The sequence below is a fragment of the Sycon ciliatum genome, chromosome 2 (assembly GCF_964019385.1).
Source record: "Sycon ciliatum chromosome 2, ocSycCili1.1, whole genome shotgun sequence".
Taxonomy (NCBI): Eukaryota; Metazoa; Porifera; class Calcarea; order Leucosolenida; family Sycettidae; genus Sycon; species Sycon ciliatum.
In genome coordinates this window covers 27783914-27804301 of record NC_088644.1, presented here as the reverse complement: position 1 = coordinate 27804301, position 20388 = coordinate 27783914, and the positions used below count along the sequence as shown (strand labels likewise).

General features: G+C 47.2%; 1 protein-coding gene across 1 annotated transcript in view; it reads left to right on the top strand.

Moving 5' to 3' along the window:
- The first annotated feature begins 8732 nt into the window (after nt 1-8732).
- The window catches only part of LOC135809496 (hemicentin-1-like), a 23805-nt gene continuing 12149 nt past the window's right edge, over nt 8733-20388 (top strand). Inside the window, exons 1-6 of the mRNA XM_065322853.1 lie at nt 8733-8926; nt 11317-11670; nt 13081-13202; nt 15054-15234; nt 16321-16509; nt 17927-18055. Coding sequence (XP_065178925.1) covers nt 8815-8926; nt 11317-11670; nt 13081-13202; nt 15054-15234; nt 16321-16509; nt 17927-18055 — 1087 coding nt within the window. The 5' untranslated portion in view covers nt 8733-8814. The remainder of the gene's footprint in view (nt 8927-11316; nt 11671-13080; nt 13203-15053; nt 15235-16320; nt 16510-17926; nt 18056-20388) is intronic.

The following is a 20388-nucleotide window of genomic DNA, read 5'->3' as shown; positions in this document are numbered from 1 at the left end:
ACCCAGTCCTCATAACCAAGAGAGCTAGCTCCCTTGGCTGCTGTTGGAATATGCAAGAATGGGCCTTCCAGATAAGGTCTAACAAGGAGCAGTGGCTATAGTTATGAAATGGAACACCGGTAACCATGGAGACAGACCACACTCTCATTATAGATACTGGTTATAAATAGACCGAATAAGGAAAATGATCTGATAGCCTATGAAGACTAAAAGAAATTGAACCAATGACAACAAATACTCGTCCAGCACACGGGTTGTCATAGCAACACAAATAACAGCTGTCCGCTAATTTTGTTGTTGGAGATTGAGTAGGAGTTTTTACTGGTTGATTCTAAATACAATAAATGAGGAGGCCGAGGGTTTATGACCAATAAAAACTATTATAAAAACCGAGGTCCCCCGAGGTTTTTATAATTAGTTTTTATTGGTCATAAACCCTCGGCCTCCTCATTTATTGTATACATAATAAACCAGTTTGTCCCCGGAAAAATAATAATAATAATAATGGGAATGCCCTATTAAAAATTTAATAAACGAGAGAGCTTGGAAGCTCAGGGCCCTGCGCTATGCTTTTTTTGCCTTGATGACCTAGACAAAAAAAAGCATAGGGATGTTTTCTTTAAAAAAATCCTTTTTTTTAAACCTGGGATTCGAACCCGCACTATCGCGCGCCCTGCATGCAGCCCCCGATACACTTCGCATACATACTAATTCTTCCAAGTTGTTTCACATTGTGATCTTGCATTTGAAATCCCTATTTGAATATGCATTGTGGCCAGCCATCTTTGATGGCACGGTACGGTAGGGAATAGGTACGGGACAGGTACGATCGAGGGTAATACGACACCGTCTAGCTGCCCGCAATATTCAAATAGGGCTTGCGGGTTCGAATCCCAGGATATGCCTGAAAAAAAGGAGAATTGAAAAATTTATAACATCCTACAGTGGTGGCCAAAAGTGATGTCCGGCACCCAAAAATGGGTGAATGTTGAGTGAGATTGGTTATTCTGGCCTGGTGATTCTTTCAATGACTTGCAATGCGGTCTACAATCGATTTTTGGGGGAAAGCATGACGTTATATATGTCACGTGACCTATTACGTCACACAAATGGCTGCCACGTGCGGACATGACTTTTGGCCAAAAATGCGTACGCACATTGCACCGTAGTACCGTAGTTTTTGACAGGCCATGCATGCCGGGAATTTGAAATCTGGCAAACACAGAGCTTCAGGAGTCGTCCTGGCGTGAATTTGTCACCGAGAGATTTCGTTTTGACCCCAATGGCTGGCAGGAAAGAGCTCTATGCTAGCACTAAGCTGGCCATTGTAAAGCTGAGTCAGAATGGTGAAAAATCTAGTCAGATTGCCAGGATTTTGGACCTGAACGAGCGTACGTGCCGTAGAGTCATTGCCAAACATCATGTCGATGGACGTGTTGAAAACTAGAAGTGTTCTGGCCGGCCCAGGGTGACCAGGGCCAGCTACGACCATCGTCTAAAGATACTCCATATGGCAGATAGATTCAAAACCAGCCCGAAACTGAGAGCTGAGACGACCTAGCAGGCGGATTCAGGGGTGTCTGGACGAACGGTGCGCAGGAGGCTGCAGAACGCAGGCCAGAAGGGCTGCATCGCAGTGAAAAAGCCTTTCATGTAGGCCAAAAATTTGAAAAAACGACCAAAGTTTGACCAGGCCCACAGGAACTGGACAGTGGCAGATTGGAGTCGTGTGCTGTGGACTGATGAGTCAAAATTCTACTTCCATGCCTCTTATGGAGTGAGGTTTGTTCGCAGGAAGCCTGGAGAACGACACAGCCTGAATTGTTTGCGTGGTACTGTGAAGCATGGAGATGGAGATATCATGTATGGGGGTGCATGTCGGCGATGCGCGTTGGACGGCTTTTCAAGGTCGAGGGCATCATGACAGCCAACCAATACATGGGCATTCTGCAAAATGTCATGCTGCCGTCCATGACTGACCTTTTTGCTGATGAACAGGCTATTTTTCAGCAGGGCAATGACCCCAAACATACAGCCAAGGCAACCAAAGCATGGCGCGCGACGCAAGACTTGACGGTGATGGAGTGGCCACCACAGTCACTAGATTTGAATCCCATCGAGAATCTATGGGAAATGCTCAGCCAGCACCGCCAGGGCAGCAGGAGGGCAAAAAACGATGGTGAGCTCTTCACTGAGTGCTAGCAGGCATGATATTCGATTTCACTGGATATCTGCCGCCGCCTCGTCGAATTGATGCCGCGCCGCATGGCGGCTATGATCAAGAACAAAGGAGGCCCAGTAAATTGGTACAGGCTGACTCCAGAGAGTCTGGCCTTAGTTTCTGTAGGGATTAGAACAGTTTAGATGAGAAATAGTTGACTCTACGCCGTGTATTGTAGATTGTGCAATATTGGCCAAAAGTGATGTCCGGCCGCACATTGCCATACTTAGGGATAGGGACACAGAAAATATACTTTTGGGGAATATTTTTGAATATTCTCCTCTAAACTTTGTATCTGCTCTAGAAAATGACAGGTGTACAGCTTGTTGTGCCATTTTGTTGAATATAACCGAGAAATCCACCTGCGGACAAGACTTTTGGCCACCACTGTATGCTTTTTTGCCGTCAGATACGGATAGCGCCAGGCGTGACACAAACAAACAAACAAACAAACAAACACACAAACAAACAAATACCAAATTAAAGCTGTGTGGACCCTGGCTAGCGCCAGACGTTACTGAAGTAACGTCTTCTGCATAGCTACGGGAATAATAATAATAATAATAATAATAATAATAATAATAATACGGGACTGAGATTACATCTTCGACTTTGTACATGTACGGTACAACCTTTCTTGCGCCAGCCTTTTCCTTGCTGAGGAAACTGAGCAGGTCGTCCTTTCATGCATGCAGTCGGTACCAGGGAGTCGTAATATACCACGACTCCCTGGTCGGTACATTGTAGGGCTCCCTGATGCAGTCATGGTCTGCTGACCGCCGTTGCTTGCCGTTCTTCATCCTTTTTTTTCCTTTTTTCCTGTTTGTAATTATAGCGTATTAAATCATAATAATTATGGTAGTCTGCTTAGGCATCGGCGGTTAATGCTCGTTTTTTCACAGTATAATGCTTTTGGCAGTGCTCGATATTTCACGGCATAATGCCTGTTATAATGCTCCATTCACACTATAATGCTAGAGTGATAATTATGTACATTTTCGAGCTATCTTGGGCAAATATGCACATGGAAAAGAAATGTATCCACAATTGGCTCATACTGAGATAAGGAAGTGTAGTTGTATATGCATGACCACACGAAAACACGCAACTGTCGGAAGAGCGACGCAAGAGTGTCGGTACACTGTCTGACACTGTCTTGTCATGTGAAAAGACGTGTATTAAAAAAGTCTTGTATTGTACCAAAATAGAACTGATAATGCTTTCTCCAGCCAAAAAACATGCCACCTAATGCCGAGCACTGCTACTTCTTCAAAACACCCATATAATGCTAGTTATAATGCTAGCATTAGCCGCCGATGCCTAAGTCTGCTCATAGTGTGGTGTGGAGGCTGAACGCGGACTTATGCTATGGACGTTGTAGAACACGTGGTGTTTTAGGAGCACCGGATATCTAAATTTCCTAAATTGGCTAGTTTAGGCCTTGACGGATTATGCTAATATTTTCGTGAAATTATGCTTTTAGCATTGCTGAAAAATTGCAGAATTATGCTATTTTTATGCTAAAAGTTATCATATTATCCCGTATTATGCTCCCATATGCTGCTAATGCATAATGGTTCTGTGCAAAATAACAGGGGAATTTTTTTGTAGAGGGCGTTGTACTGTAGTAGCAAAAGTTCAACGGGGTCAACGCACCGTCCGACCTAGCTACGACCATCACTGATTGTAGTGGACTTGACATGTTATCAAGGGAGTCGTAAACCTACAACTTCCTAGTGCATCTACTTGTACTTGTACTTGCAGAACATGTACAACTGTATGGAATATGATGCGAACAGGCGGATTATTACAATTTTATGCGATTCGTATGCAATTTGCCTCGAATTATGCGATTATTCGATTTTGGTAGGAATTATGCGAAAAATTATGCTAGCATAATCCGTCAAGGCCTAGGCTAGTTCAAGTAGTTGCCTGGGAAAATCGGCCTTTGGGGACATTTGGTGAAAACCAGTTTTTTTCCAGAACCTCTTTGATATGGGTATCATAATGGACTCTTGGAAAACGAAATATTAGACCAATCAATGTATATTTCACTATGATACGACCCAGTCAGCACTATCTGTCGCAGGCGTCGACTGCTCTGGCTGGGCCATGTCGTCCGTGCAGGACCTAACTCAGCGTCTTTTACCAAGCACTGGAGATGGCAATTAAGCGCCCACGTGGCCGACCCCATTATAAAGCACGCCAATATTGATATTTCTGACTGTTTTGATCTGGCACTAGTTCAAAACAGTCAGTGCACCAGACAAGAAAAATGGCTGATGCTTGTGGAAAAATGGCTGATGCTTGTGGAAAATGGCTGATGCTTGTGGAAAAATGGCTGATGCTTGTGGAAAAATGGCTGATGCTTGTGGAAAAATGGCTGATGCTTGTGGAAAAATGGCTGATGCTTGTGGAAAAATGGCTGATGCTTGTAGAAAAATGGCTGATGCTTGTGGAAAAATGGCTGATGCTTGTGGAAAAATGGCTGATGCTTGTGGAAAAATGGCTGATGCTTGTGGAAAAATGGCTGATGCTTGTGGAAAAATGGCTGATGCTTGTGGAAAAATGGCTGATGCTTGTGGAAAAATGGCTGATGCTTGTGGAAAAATGTGCTGCGCTTGCGTACTTGTAGTAACTGTTGTTGTTACTGCGATATGTTCTATCAATGTTGAGATGCCTTTTGTTGGCTCTTCTACCTGGATTTCATTGAGGGATGCGTTAAGCCCATGAATCCTGCCATGAGTGACATGCGAACCACTGTTATGGCTCAGTTTATGCAAGCATGTTGCAATAAGAATTTGTCACAAAAATGTAACTTTTGTCAAAAGTTGAAACGTACGTCGCAATCGAGCTATGTCGTTGCTGTGCCATGCGCGACTTGATGTACCAGCCTGCTATGTCGGATACCGCCAACCATGCATAGGCATGGGCGGGTAATGCTAGCATTATGGCTGGCATTATAGTCCCTTTTTTCCAAGTGGCATAATAAATAAGCACCCTCACGATTTTGCACTGAAACATGAGTTTACCCGTTCTGTAAACAATGCTATCGCAGTCCTCGCTAGATCTAGAGTTTCCAAAGAGAACAGCCTCAGACATAGCTTGTCGAATGGGTCCCTGAAGGAGAAGGAATGGTGGACAAAGCTAAAGTGTGCTTGTGGCGAGGGTCGGAACACTGACATTCCCCTGCTCGTTGATAGTGAAGGTTGCGAGAGGGCCACAAGCTATGAGAAAGCGGAGGCTTTCGCACGTTTCTTTTCCCACAAGTGCAGTGTGCAAGGCCGCGACCTTACCACGATGGACTTACCGGACACGGCATTCGCTGACGCACCTGCACTAACGACAGTCCACTTTCGCCCGGATGCAGTCCACCGGCTTTTAGCTCGCCTGGATGCCTCAAAGGCGACTGGACCCGACGGTATTTCCGCTCGTGTCTTGAAGGAATGCGCCAGAGAACTTGCCAAGCCACTGTGTCAGCTCTTTGCTCTTTGCTTCCAGCACGGAGTCCAGCCACAAATGTGGAAGACTGCCAGCGTGGTTCCAATCCACAAGCGATCTTCACGATCCGCCCTAAGGAATTATCGTCCAGTTTCACTGCTGAGCATAATCTCTAAGATCATGGAGAGCGTTATCAATCGTCAGCTCATGAATCACCTTGAGCGTTACAAACTCCTGACACCCCACCAGTTCGGGTTTCGTCGCCGCCTCGGGACCTCAGATGCGCTACAGGCTCTACACCACGCCTGGATCACAGCCGTCGGCCGAGGCGGTGCAGCACGTATTCTAGCCGTGGATATTGCCGGAGCATTCGACCGTGTGTCCCATGCTGGCCTCCTCCACAAAGTCCGCCATCTTGGCATTGGCGGTCCCCTGCATACCTGGCTCTCTTCCTACCTAGGTGGACGGTCCATTCAATGCTTGGTGGGCGGCCAAACCTCATCGCTGTATACCATATCAGCAGGAGTTCCCCAAGGGAGCATACTCGGCCCTACACTCTTCCTGATTTACGTGAACGACGCCTCAGAGACCCTGTCACCCGGAGCCCACCTGGAGGCGTACGCCGACGATACTACCTTGTACAGCCTGATATCCCTCGACACATCCCCAGCCGACGCAGCATTGAGCCTCCAGACTTCTGTTGATCGCTTGCATCAGTGGGGCCGCAGATGGCGCATCTCCTTCGAACCGTCGAAGTCCCAAGCCATGACCGCCACTCTCCGCAGAACCCCCATCAATTTGCCTCGTATTGTCTTCGGCGGCACTCCTGTCCTTGAGGAGAAGGCGCTCTCTTTACTTGGAGTGACCTTTGACTCGAAGCTGTCATTCAGCACTCATCTCCGGAAGGTTGCCACTCGAGCCAAACAACGCCTGGGCTTCCTGCGCCGTGCAGCGCACATTCTCTCTCCAGCCGGCCGCACCACAGTATACAAGGCATTTGTTCGACCAGTTATGGAGTATGCCCCCCTCATCTGGATAGGTGCTCCGCCCAGCTACCTGCAACGCCTGGATCATATCCAACGCTGTGCTCTGCGAATCATCGGTCCAGGTGCACTATTACCTAGCCTGGCCATCCGTCGTACTGTTGCCTCGATTGCCTGCCTATACAAGCTGCATTACCTGCCTGGCCCTCCGCAGCTGCTCTCTGTTTTGCCACCGCGCCATTTCCCCTCATCCAGCCCCAGAACTCGCAGCGAGCATGGTAGCGTCATTGGCCATGACCACCAGCTCCAACACCAGCTGCTTGCATCTGTCCCGCTGGCATTAAAGCGCTCGTTCCCGCACTGCAGTATTAGTGACTGGAACTCCCTCCCCGCCGCTCTTCTGTCCCAGCCTCCCCACAGCAAGGGAATGCAAGCATTCAAAACTAATGTTTATCGCCATCTGCGAAGCACAAACTGGCTCTGGGCAGTCGACTCGCTATGATGATGCTCTCGTCGTTCTCCTCTATCCCTATCTATGCACCACAACTGGCTCAGACAACCGACTCGCCATGATCAGCCATGATGATGCTCCTCTCAGTAACAGCCCTTGTATTTGTTAATAGTCTCACAGTTTCTCCCGCACACTCGCTGATGTTAACCCTTCCTTTCTTTTCATTTTGCTGACTCGTACAGCTCTATCTTTTGTTTTTGGTGCGTGTTTTTGGCCGTGATGCCGAGACCTCAGGTCGGCAGAGCCATCAATGCCCCACCATCACTGCTGCGTCTCGGTGCAGCCCCTGCTCAATAGTTGTCACGTTCGTCCTAGTCTCAGTATCATTGTCTTTCTTTATTATTTTCGAGCTGGGAGTGTGAACATAGTAAAAAAAAAAAAAAAAAAAAAAAAAAAAAAAAAAAAAAATAATGCATATTGTATCCTGATGATGGCAATTTGCCGAAACGTTGAAAATGATTCTGTGAAATGAAATGAGTTGTGAATTTGCAGTGCCCAGGGAATGAGCATGTGTGCTCACCAATTCTCTTCGAGGCATAATGCTGGCATTACAAGCATAATTGCCGGTCGACAACGGTGTCATGCATGAAGCTGGCTAGGTCCAGTTCCGAAAATCGTACATCTGAACCCGTCCGGCTTCGTCTGGAGACTTGACGTTGCAAATCAACCTTCTCAGTGGATTGTTTCAGACAACATGCTCACTGCTGTTTAAGTTTTTTTCTTCTACGCCTTGGCCTTGATCCAAGACGGCGTTCTTAAATCAACTTTTCCAACTTTCAAACTGGCATTATGGAGTAGTGTGAGCATTATAAGTGGCATTATATCCTCATATTATGAGCATTGCCTTAAGCATTATGATAATTTATCGCAGTGAATAACTAGCATTACCCGCCCATGCCTAACCATGCATCGACTAGGCGCCAACTGGTGGTGGTGGTGGTGGTGGTGGTGGTGATGAGAAGGAGAGCTCTGTGCCAGAACTTTGCAGCCTAAAGAGCGTGTGTGGGCAGGCGTGTATTTACTGCCATATTGCCAGGTGTGTCTTTACCACCACACCATACATGTGTATTTATTAGGCCATCATTTTGATCTACGTTCCGCGTCAGTTCAACTTCCAGAATCATATGCGAGAGGTGGAAAGAAATAAAAAGTTGCAAAATAATAAAAAAGGATCATCAGAGGTGTATAGCACTGCACATACTACATAGCCTATTGACTATTGTCAATAGCTCGTGCATGGTGTACATTCGAAAGAAAAATCGTACATCAAAGCACAAAATCTGGGTTATCAGCAAGAGTAAATATTAACTTTGGACAGAAGAGGCAACCGTTGGTGCCCATGCTTCGCTGGATTATTGTACTCAGCCTTCAGCAGCGGTGCAAAGAGCTCCGAAACGACGCATCCTCTCAGCTTGAGGCGATCGTTGCGGTTGGTTGTAAGCCCAAAGAATTCTGCTCGCAGATGCAGAACAAACGATCCATCAACGCTGGCCTCGAGGCCAATTCTGAATCCCAGCTTCGCCGTATGCAACCAGTCCAAACTAATTACTTTCCACAACACACAACAGCTGTAGTTCAGGTAGTAACTGTTACATGTAGTTGTTACTGGGTGCGTTCTACAAGTACTTCATTCCGCTGGTTCAAAGTTCAAACTGCTCATGTCTTGGCGGAGAAGAATGTGCGCTAATCGAGCGGAACGACAAACATCATTGGCCTGCATCATAGTAGGCCTGGTAGCGGTGCTGGTGCGGACTTGTGCGGGAGATGCAGGTAGGCCTATATTATAGGGTGTGTCTCTTTTGATACTGATAAATACTGCGATACCTATGTCGCTACTACTACCGCTACCAGCAAGAGTACATAAACCTTATGTACTCTTGCTACTAGATATAATAATTTACCTATCAGATACTCTTACAATGACTGTGTACAATAAGAATAACTGAGGGAGATGCAGTACCTACCCAACGCCCACATTCCACAGTCAAAAATCAACGTGATTCGCTACAGTCCATTCAGAAAAGGTTGAGCGCTGGCTCTGGAGAGCTCCCGTGTTTGGCGATTTTGTGGTACACTGTGCAGTGCCGCGCGATTCGAAACTTGAAAAAGGGTCCAAAAAGGCACCTCAACTGGGGTTCGAACTGCAAATGGACTGTTATGCAAGTGGAGTGAACGGCCTGGATTTTCATGGTTTTTACCCGATTCAGTGCTTTGGGGGCAAAACCTGGCCGAAATCCTATTCTTGTTATGGCTTGCTTTTTGGAGAAATAGACTTCAAAAACACAATTGGAAGAGCATTCCATGGGGGATTGTCAAAAAAAGGAGACGAAAACTCAAAATTTGACCCGTTTATGGCCGAAAAGCTAGGATATCAACCTTTTCTGGATGGACTGTAGTCTGTTCTGTGATAGAAGTTCATAGAACTAAGTTACTTCTATGAGGCATACCGTACTTGCGTGATTAGTGTCCCTGGGGCGCTATTTTTTTCAATGTCCATCACAGATGGGGCACTATTCAAGCGAGGGCACTATTCAAGAGAGGGCACTATTCAAGAGAGGGCACTATTCAAGAGAGGGCACTATTCAAGCGAGGGCACTATTCAAGAGAGGGCACTATTCAAGAGAGGGCACTATACAAGAGAGCGCACTATTCAAGAGAGGGCACTATTCAAGAGAGGGCACTATTCAAGAGAGGGCACTATTCAAGCGAGGGCACTATTCAAGCGAGGGCACTATTCAAGAGAGGGCACTATTCAAGCGAGGGCACTATTCAAGAGAGGGCACTATTCAAGAGAGGGCACTATACAAGAGAGGGCACTATTCAAGAGAGGGCACTATTCAAGAGAGGGCACTATTCAAGAGAGGGCACTATTCAAGAGAGGGCACTATTCAAGAGAGGGCACTGATGATTCAAGAGAGGGCACTATTCAAGAGAGGGCACTATTCAAGAGAGGGCACTATTCAAGAGAGGGCACTATTCAAGAGAGGGCACTATTCAAGAGAGGGCACTATTCAAGAGAGGGCACTATTCAAGAGAGGGCACTATTCAAGAGAGGGCACTATTCAAGAGAGGGCACTATTCAAGAGAGGGCACTATTCAAGAGTGGGCACTATTCAAGAGAGGGCACTATTCAAGAGAGGGCACTATTCAAGAGAGGGCACTATTCAAGAGAGGGCACTATTTTTTCAATGCTGGTACATGTACATTTGCATCATCCAGCCGATGATAATAGCAAAGAAGGCAGAGAAAAAAAACAGAGCCCAAAGTTTACTGTAAACTATCACGACCCAACAGAAACGGCGACAAGAACTGCGATTTTGATCCTGAACTGAAGCCACCAGTGCAGTGACATGGTCACGATATATTTGCAAAAGAACACCAAACTTGCACATGCGCTTGGTTCAACAAGCCGGGGGGGGGGGGGCACTATTCAAGAGAGGGCTGTATTAATGACTGGATGCAATGTGGTTCATGATGATGGTCACAAACACCAGGTACAGCGTCAGAGAGTGCTCACTTGCGAAATCCAGGCCAGGGGGACACTTTCCGCAGCCCAAGTCAAGTCAAACAGTCGCTTTTTGGCCCTGCGGCTCCACGACCCCGGGATGCTCAGTTCACACAACTGTATGAGTACTGCACATTGTGATTCGCAGGCACGGCTCCTGCGCGAGTGGTTAGATTTCCCTGGTCAGGCAACACTGATGGTAGAAGAACGTATATTGAAATTACATCTACATGTGGATTCAATTCCCATCGCCCAATAGCCACAATGTACGTCTCTCCGGCGTGCCGGTACTTTTAGCAGGCACCCAATCTGTAGATCCTGCAAGCCTTGGATTCACCGTATGCATACTTGCAAGTAGATTCAGTAGATTCTGCAAGGATTCACCGTATGCATAGATTCAGACACATCCTTTGCTAGTCCGACAGTATGGGTATGGCCTTAGATCGCTCTGCACGTTGGATGTGGTATGGCCTTAGATCGCTCTGCACGTTGGATGTTGTATGGCCTTAGATCGCTCTGCACGTTGGATGTTGTATGGCCTTAGATCGCTCTGCACGTTGCCGGGATGTTGATTGTATACTGTACAGTCATGTATATTAAAGCGGATTCGTGTAAATTGTGTTGTTTCTGCTGCTCCCCTTGATATACGCTGCAGCGGCAAGTGTTGCACCCAATATCACAACTCATCCTGGCAGTTATGTCGAGATCTTAGACCTCGTAGTTCAGACTGCGTCATCAGCACTGAATGGATACAGCATCACATGTGCTGCATCCGGCAGTCCCCAACCAACAATAACATTCTATCGCAACAATGCATTGCTGACCTCGAGTGGACTTATAGACAACGGTGTCAACTACCGGGTTATGTCTTCCAAAGCAACTATTCTTCTGTCATCGGTATCGGGAGTGTCTGCTGATGCGGTGGCGTCTGCTGCCTCTGGATGGTATACATGCCTTGCGGCTAACGAAGCAGGACTGGCCTACTTTGATTTCACCATTGCAGCACTCAGTAAGTTCCAGGTCATATCTATGTGGATGGGTGGGCATGCGTTAATTCTCTGTTCTTCTTGTGCGTTCATGTGTCGGTATACGTGCAAGTAGGATAGGAGAGGGGACCATAACTGGAAGTTTGCCACCACTTGCCTCTACCGGCTTTGCCTCTAGTCTTCTTGGCTGCGCAGTGCCTATCTGCCGGTCTCTCTCTCTCTCTCTCTCTCTCTCTCTCTCTCTCTCTCTCTCTCTCTCTCTCTCTCTCTCTCTCTCTCTCTCTCTCTCTCTCTCTCTCTCTCTCTCTCTCTCTCTCTTAACCAAATGGTTAGCACCATGGTCAGTGTTGTCTAGTGCTCAAGCTAGTTTTTGTGTGTGAATGATCAGCCACTGCAAGGTGTGAGTGTGTATGGAGGAGCAGGAACATCATGCTAGAATTTACCCAGGTTCCTTGAGTCGACTTCAAAGTACAAGCTGAAGTACAATGTATGCACAATACCACTTCCACGATGCAATGGAGTATCGACCTAAACTCTTTACCTCATCGCGCTAAGAGTCTGCAATGCACAATGCACCGCACATCGCTGCGAAATCCTGCATGGCACACACAGTCCAATATTGCACGCACACCATAGCACTCGAGTCACATGCACCTGCCATGTAGAAAGTGAGCCATGGGCGTTGCTCGTCGCAGAAGTTGAACTCTGCTCCAACTTCCCTTCCCGCAGTGTAGCCTACGATGGAGCTGTGGCCACCAGCAATGCAAACGTTTGAAGAAAAACTGTGGATTGGATCGCTTGTTACGTGTGTGTAATTTGTCACCTATCACATTGCAGAAGTAATATTGTGCATTGCGCTTTTGGAGTGTTTGATAAGTCTGTGTTTGATAAGTCTGTGTTTGATAAGTCTGTGTTTGATAAGTCTGTGTTTGATAAGTCTGTGTTTGATAAGTCTGTGTTTGACAGGTCTGTGTTTGATAAGTCTGTGTTTGATAAGTCTGTGTTTGATAAGTCTGTGTTTGATAAGTCTGTGTTTGATAAGTCTGTGTTTGTAAGTCTGTGTTTGATAAGTCTGTGTTTGATAAGTCTGTGTTTGATAAGTCTGTGTTTGATAAGTCTGTGTTTGATAAGTCTGTGTTTGATAAGTCTGTGTTTGATAAGTCTGTCTCACTCGGCAGTTATGTACATGTATCTGATAGGGCTATCTCGCGTATGTTGGGGTCAATGAATTTTAAAAGCTCTGTTGGGCCACATGGTGTGTGTGTGTGTGTATGTGTGTGTGTGTGTTGTGTGTGTGTATGTGTGTGTGTATGTGTGTGTGTGTGTGTGTGTGTGTGTGTGTGTGTGTGTGTGTGTGTGTGTGTGTGTGTGTGTGTACATGCATGCAAACATGTACACATCCATACATGGGCATGTGTATTTGTGCATTCCAGCAACGCCGGTCATAGTGAATGGCCCCACCAATCTGACAGTGTACTACCACCTGGCTAGTAACTTTGCTGCATGGCACTGTGCGGTCAATGGCATCTCGACTCCCACAGTTACTTGGCACAAGGTAGGCAATGGAAACAAAATTAATGTTGTCCCTGCCCCTTTTAGAACGTATATGCCCTTTTTGGTGCTGGGTCCACGCGGGCGGTGTGCGGACTGCGTGCGGACTGCGCAGATTGCGACCCAGCACGCATGCACGCATTTGTACACATTCTTGTTGTTTCGATTCCTTGCCTTTCCTTTGACTCTCCTTGGAGTAAAGACGAAATCAGTCCTCTGAGTGTGGTGTACGCGAGATTATGTGAGAGTAATCGGAAGAGCCTATCGTCCGGAAATACCCCCCCCCCCCCCGCAACAATTGCATCAATACTGTTGTATTCAATACCATGCTGTTTGGGGCAGGCCCGTCGCACCGACTTAAACGGTCTTTGGAGGTGGGGTGGCCATGCAAGGGGGGTCGGGGCCCTCCCCCGGAAAAAATTCAAAATTGAAGCCAATTGCAAGCATTTCCGGGCATCTGGTGCCATTCTCGCTCCACATATACTGGCATACACAGAGACATAGACAGCAATAGCGACAACACACAAAGTGAAGGGTAGTTGGCCGCAGCCAGATGTGAACCGGATAACGAGTGAGGTATGGAAGCAAGCAAGGACTGAGAACAGAGTGTCTCAGATAGAATAGTCGTGCCAGTGGATAGCAGAAATAGGCCATGATGCAGAACCACTTGGGACCGTCAGATTAATTTTCCTGGACCGAGCCAGCCGGGAAAAAACCCTCGCGCCGACGGACGCATTTGTTAGGGAAAAACCCGGGTGTATATCCCCAATGGCGATTAGGCATCATGTAGGCATGGCAAGCACATCACGGCAAACAGTGATAAAAGCATTGATAATATGCACAGAAATAAAGGGTGGGAGGGCAGGGACACTGGTGAGACTCAAAACTGACTGAAGAAGTCAGGAAAAGAAGCGACAACAAAGAACACACCAGATGCCATATTTGCAACTGAAAATATTTCGCGAGAAATCATTTCTCGCCTATCTCGCTGCGCTCGGCCGGCGAGAAATACAACTTTCAGTGTAACTACAATGAAAGACTTTTTTATTCTGCAACAAACCAAGAAGACTTCATTACCCTCCTCCGGGAAAAAATTCAAAAATTGAAGCCATTTGCAAGCATTTCCGGGCATTTGGTGCCATTTCAGTTGTAACTGCAATGAAAGACTTTTTTTATTCTGCAACAAACCACGATCGGGGACAAGGATTCTTCATTATTTGCCACGTTTGCGTTGAGCTGTGATCATTGCGCTTTGTTGCAGCGTGCTAAAAAAAACGGCCGAAAAAGTGAGGCGGTTTCAGCCACCCCAGCCGCCCCAGCTGTGACGGCCTTGTGGGGTATAGTAGGTCTCGAACAGGCAAGACAAACTATAAGCTACTCTGCATGTTTTGATAATAATTGCTATGGTAAATTGTGCTAGGGATCGAAGATAATCCTAACCCCATATACCATATTACAGTGGTTCATACGTTAGAAAACTGGCTATTTCGCCGCTACCTGAAATGTCATAATAGTCTCACCATGGGCACAGTAGATTCCCGCCTGTGTGTGTGCGTGTGTGTGTCTGTGTGTCTGTCTGTATGTCTGTCTGTCTGTCTGTCTGTCTGTCTGTCTGTCTGTCTGTCTGTCTGTCTGTCTGTCTGTCTGTCTGTCTGTCTGTCTGTCTGTCTGTCTGTCTGTCTGTCTGTCTGTCTGTATGTCTGTCTGTCTGTCTGTCTGTTTGTCTGTCTGTCTGTCTGTCTGTCTGTCTGCCTGTATGTCCACCTGTCCTTGTAAGCAAACTCTTCTAACAGTGACTGCTCGTGGCGATGGTAACTTGATACATGCTGTGATGCATGATTGCTTTCTCTCTCAGGACGGAAAAGAACTGGATACCATAGAGCAGCGGTTTAAGATTGACACGTATGCCAACCACCACTACTTGACTGTGCGCAACTTGTCAGCTTCAGATGCGGGTGCATACGAATGTGTTGCCACCAACAAAGTGGGAAGAGTTACATCTTCGACGGCCTACTTGACCTTACAAGGAGGGATGTGTGAGTTAATTTCCTTTCCTGCCTACATTGTGCTGCAAAATTGGAAATTCTTTCCAATCTCTAATGACTTTGGTGCGTCCATGGAGCTATGGAGCCGAGACCTCTGGTCGACTGAGCTTAATGGGCCCCACCACCACACTCCATTATTCACCCCAGTGTCTGGAGATAATGTGGATTTTGTAGAAAAAAAAGAAAAAAACTCCAACATGCCATATATGAATAGTACACATCTCATGCATTCCTAGCACACAAACAGTGGCGTAACCGGTCCACGTCAGTTTAGGGGATGCACGGTCGAAATATTCTTGAAGCTGTTTGAGCAGTAGGTCACGTTGAAGTGTACTAATTATGTACAGCGTATGACTACGGCTAGCTTCAGGTAAAAAATATACCAGTTTTTCTGGTGTGTCCTACTAGAACAACATGCCACTATCCAGTATTCACAATGGTCCTTATGCACGTTGTACAGATGTACACAGTTCTGTACTAGGGACGTAGGTGTGTACATACCCGGTTGGGTGTTCATTGTGTGCTGTACATGGTTGGGTGTTCATTGTGTGCTGTACATGGTTGGGTGTTCATTGTGTGCTGTACATGGTTGGGTGTTCATTGTGTGCTGTTCATTGTGTGCTGTACATGGTTGGGTGTTCATTGTGTGCTGTACATGGTTGGGTGTTCATTGTGTGCTGTACATGGTTGGGTGTTCATTGTGTGCTATACATGGCTGGGTGTTCATTGTGTGCTGTACATGGTTGGGTGTTCATTGTGTGCTGTACATGCGCGCTTGACCAATTTAGCCTCATAATTAATGGCAAACAATCGCTTTTCCGGCTTCTTTACTTTGGATAGAACTAATGACTAGCTAGATCTTTGTCGGAAAAAGTTTTCGTATGAAGTGCCTTCAGGGCCCATGTTCTTAATGGAAATAGCAGTAAACACAATAGGGTCCTGCCCATTCAACACCCAGCCGGGTCTATGGGGTTCTACGAGATTCTACGGGATTTCGTGCATCTGTACAACGTGCATAAGGCGTGCACAAGGCCTATCCCTTTCTTGCCCTCTGCATGCCTTTACTGCTGACTATAGCATCGGCAACTTCCCTGCTCAGCCTGCCTAACACTGACGTGCAGAAAGTCTCAACGCAGCAGTCATCCAGTACACAGATCACAATCACCCTGCTCAACGTGAAGACCCGCAGCCAAGTCATCAGTTGGTACGCGCTGGGAGTGCCCGTGACACAGACTATGCTCAAATACAGTGCTAGCAGTGGAAAGCGTAAGTAAATGCAACTGCAGTTCAAACCGTGGCACTGTTTGTTCCCATGCATATCCGTGGAGCTATGAAGCCGAGACCTCTGGTCGGCTGAGCTTAATGGGCCGCACCACCACACTCCATTATTCACCGCAGTGTCTGGAGATAATGTGGATTTTGTAGAAACAATGTTGCTAAATGGCTTAGGTGTCGGATACCTTGAACAAAATAATCCTACAATGAAACATGTCCAAGCTGACCACTCAGGAGACCTTACACATGTGGCCCCTCTGAGCAGGGATCGTCGTATCCAGGGTCATTTGACTGGAAATGCGGCAGCCCTTGGTCTTAGCTGTAGTGGTCCTCAGTGACAGGTGGTAGCCTTATCAGAGTAATCCGCGGCCTTTACGGGTCTCACTGCTGCAATCAATGGAATCCGATCCCATATGTTTGCTCTCAGGGGTCAGTGTTGTGAAGCTGTAACACTGCACTGCAAGCACACCAGCGTGCACTAGTGCAGTGTGCAGATTGGTTGCTCGGCCCGACTTCAATCCCGTTCAGGGAGGGTAACTGAGAGTGAACAAGGCTGCAATTTACCCAGGGCCTGGGATGTTTACCGATACCCAAAGTGCAAAGTCCGACCACCCGGGTCACTGCAGGCTACTCTCGGCTTACCATCACACGGCCGAGTCGAATTGACATTCAGCGTACCTACATGGCTACAATGCTGCTCAATGAAATCCGATTGGGCAAGCGGCGAGTCAGCGTTGCACCCTACACCAGTGGCAGTGCGCACAGAGCTAGGGCTGCACAGCGCCCGTCGTCGCATACTTGACTTACTCGATCGGATTTCATTGAGCAGGACTGTACATGCCCTGTCCTGTACTATGCATTTAACATGCATTTGCTAGTTGTTATGATGGTTATAATACAGCCACAAGGAGGACTACTTTAGCTGTAAGCATTTCCTATTTGTCGACATGCATGAGCATGATTACAATGTGAAACAATGGTTGCAGGGCGCACCGCGAGAAAGAACGAAAGGATTTGTTCAGAACGTGCTGTTTTCTTGTTACGGTCATCAGTGGGTCTACGTAACGATGGAATGGGGACTAATCATCATTTTTCGTGGCATTAATGCATGTCGACAAATAGGAAATGCTTACAGCTAAATTAGTCCTCCTCAGTGTGGCTGTGTTTTAAAGCTGCTGTCTCCAGAGCACTTGTTCAGTTATGATGGTTGCTATTGCTAACACTTTGACAGCGGCCCAAATCAACGAGGATCAAGTGCAGCAGTTCTAGTCTACCGTAGTTTCCTTTCTTGAGGCATGAATATGCCTAATCTCAGCTCCCTTTCCATTCCTTTTCTATTGAAATGTTTTACTTTACTAGGGTGGTCACATGATCCAAGGAATTGTTCTTCTTTTTGTTATGCATCCAGTCTCTGAGAAGCTAAAGATAGAGGGTCTACAGGAGGCAGACTCTGGCGTCTACTCACTCAAGGTGGATGCTCGGTTGTTCTCGAATGCCAGACGGCTGCAAAGCGCCTCACAAACGCTACTGGCCATCGGTAAGACACAAAATCACCGCTTAGCTTCATGGTGAGATGAACAGGAAGAAGTCTCTGCATTGGTGAACTCTTAGCCGGACCTAGCGTGTCCCTAGTATGGCCTAGAGCTAACAAGGGCATGTGAGAGGACCATGCTGAGCAGGCCCGCCGGAACCGGTCCGGTTGATCAGGTCATCCGGCGCCGGACCAACATTTTGGCCACCAACGTGTGGTTACTGCTGTGGAAGTTATGTGTGCCCACTACAGGTGGAATCCTGATAATTTGAACCTCCAAATGCCAGGAAAAACTTCTAATTATCCGGACATTCTAATTATCCAAACATGAACCCGCAACACAATATGTATATGCCCCCATGTTCATGCAGAGTTGCGCTATGGACCTTAGATACAGATTTCACGGATACTGAACTGACCAGTACAGTGTACAGGGAACTTCGAATTACACTTTGCTTTAATACTTCGAATTATCAGCACAAATCCCACACATTTTCTATGTAAGTGGAATCCGTGGAACTTCGAATTAACCGGACATGTCCGGTTCGAGGTTTGAATTATCAGAAAAGTTTATGTGGGAATCGTATTGACAGAAATCGGTCCTGGAAAAACTTCTAATTAAGCGGTATGTTCGAATTAAGCCATATTCGAATTATCAGGATTCCACCTGTATATCAAAAACTAAGTACGAACGGCTATGGTATGGCCGGAGCAATCAAAAACCGCTTCCGCCGGTCCTTTTTTATATTATTATTTTTTTTACTAGAGCCACGTAAACCCGTCATGTGTGAACCATGAATAAGGGGAGTGGTGGCGTGGTCTGGGATGCTCTGCCGACCTTGGGTCTCGGCTTCCAGGCGCGCCACTAGCAGACTGAGAGAGAGAGAGAGAGAGAGAGAGAGAGAGAGAGAGAGAGAGAGAGAGAGAGAGAGAGAAGAGGGAGAAAAGAGAGAGAGAGAGAGAGAGAAAAGAGGGAGAAAAGAGAGAGAGAGAGAGAGAGAGAGAGAGAGAGAGAGAGAGAGAGAGAGAAAGAGAGAGAGAGAGAGAGAGAGAGAGAGAGAGAGAGAGGGGGAGGGTTGGGGAGCAAGAGAGGGGGAGAGAACTAAATATAGTATAATTATATAATGCGTAAGGGGTGCACATTCAGATCCAGAGAAAAGGATAAGCAGGGCACAGGGCGTATGGCAACATGCAGCAGTGTGTAGGCAGATGTGCATACATATTACAGAGTGTCAGTGGCCCAGTGCCATTGCTGAGCACGGAGGTGCCGGAAGACAGACACTTTTGAAACTTTGCAGCCGTTTCCGGTCAGGTGGTTGGTTGAGGACGGCGGGTGGTAGGGCATTCCATACAGGGACAGCACAGGCGGGGAAGGCTCTACGGCAACTTTCTAGGCTGTTGACAGGTAGCCCTGTCTCAAGCTGGTACTGAGTTATGCATGTCGAGACGGACGAAAGAGAGAGACGAGTGGGTCGAACATGGGCTGGTCGGGGGGCTTGAGAGGGAGGCAAGAGCTGACGAAGTGGGCTGGTAGGATTGGAGCACAGTAGCTTGTAAATACGAACTTAGAAGTTGCGACTTCGGCGGTAATGTCATGAAGTTGGTTGCTCCAACGAGGAGCACACGCTTCTTGCCGAACTTGACACTTGACTGACTCACGACTGCCATCCGGAGCACACCAGGAGCACGTCGCACCTTCCGCTCGGCAAACCTGAAAGAAAGCACCACTCCCTGCTCAATACACAGTGTTTCGGGGAATTCACCCCTCATCAGTTGAGCTTGAGTAGGCTGAGGAAGATTGTGCCTGAAAAGCACCACTTATATACTGCTCTCCAGGCCAAACCATCACCAGGGATACAAACTTACAGAGACGCTTTGTTTCCAGCGCGACAAACACCTCGTGAAGCCCCAGGTAGCAGCGTGAGTCAGAGTCGCTCATGGAGTTGTGCTAAACAGACGTTGAGAGCCAGTATAGCTATTCACAACGCTGTCACCTCCAACAACTAGTCGCACGTCCGCGTGAGGGACAACAATACGAACTTAGAAGTTGCGACTTCGGCGGTAATGTCATGAAGTTGGTTGCTCCAACGAGGAGCACACGCTTCTTGCCGAACTTGACACTTGACTGACTCACGACTGCCATCCGGAGCACACCAGGAGCACGTCGCACCTTCCGCTCGGCAAACCTGAAAGAAAGCACCACTCCCTGCTCAATACACAGTGTTTCGGGGAATTCACCCCTCAGCACCACTCCCTGCTCAATACACAGTGTTTCGGGGAATTCACCCCTCATCTTGTAAATGTAGGTGCAAGCAGCTACCATGCGCCGGACAGACAGG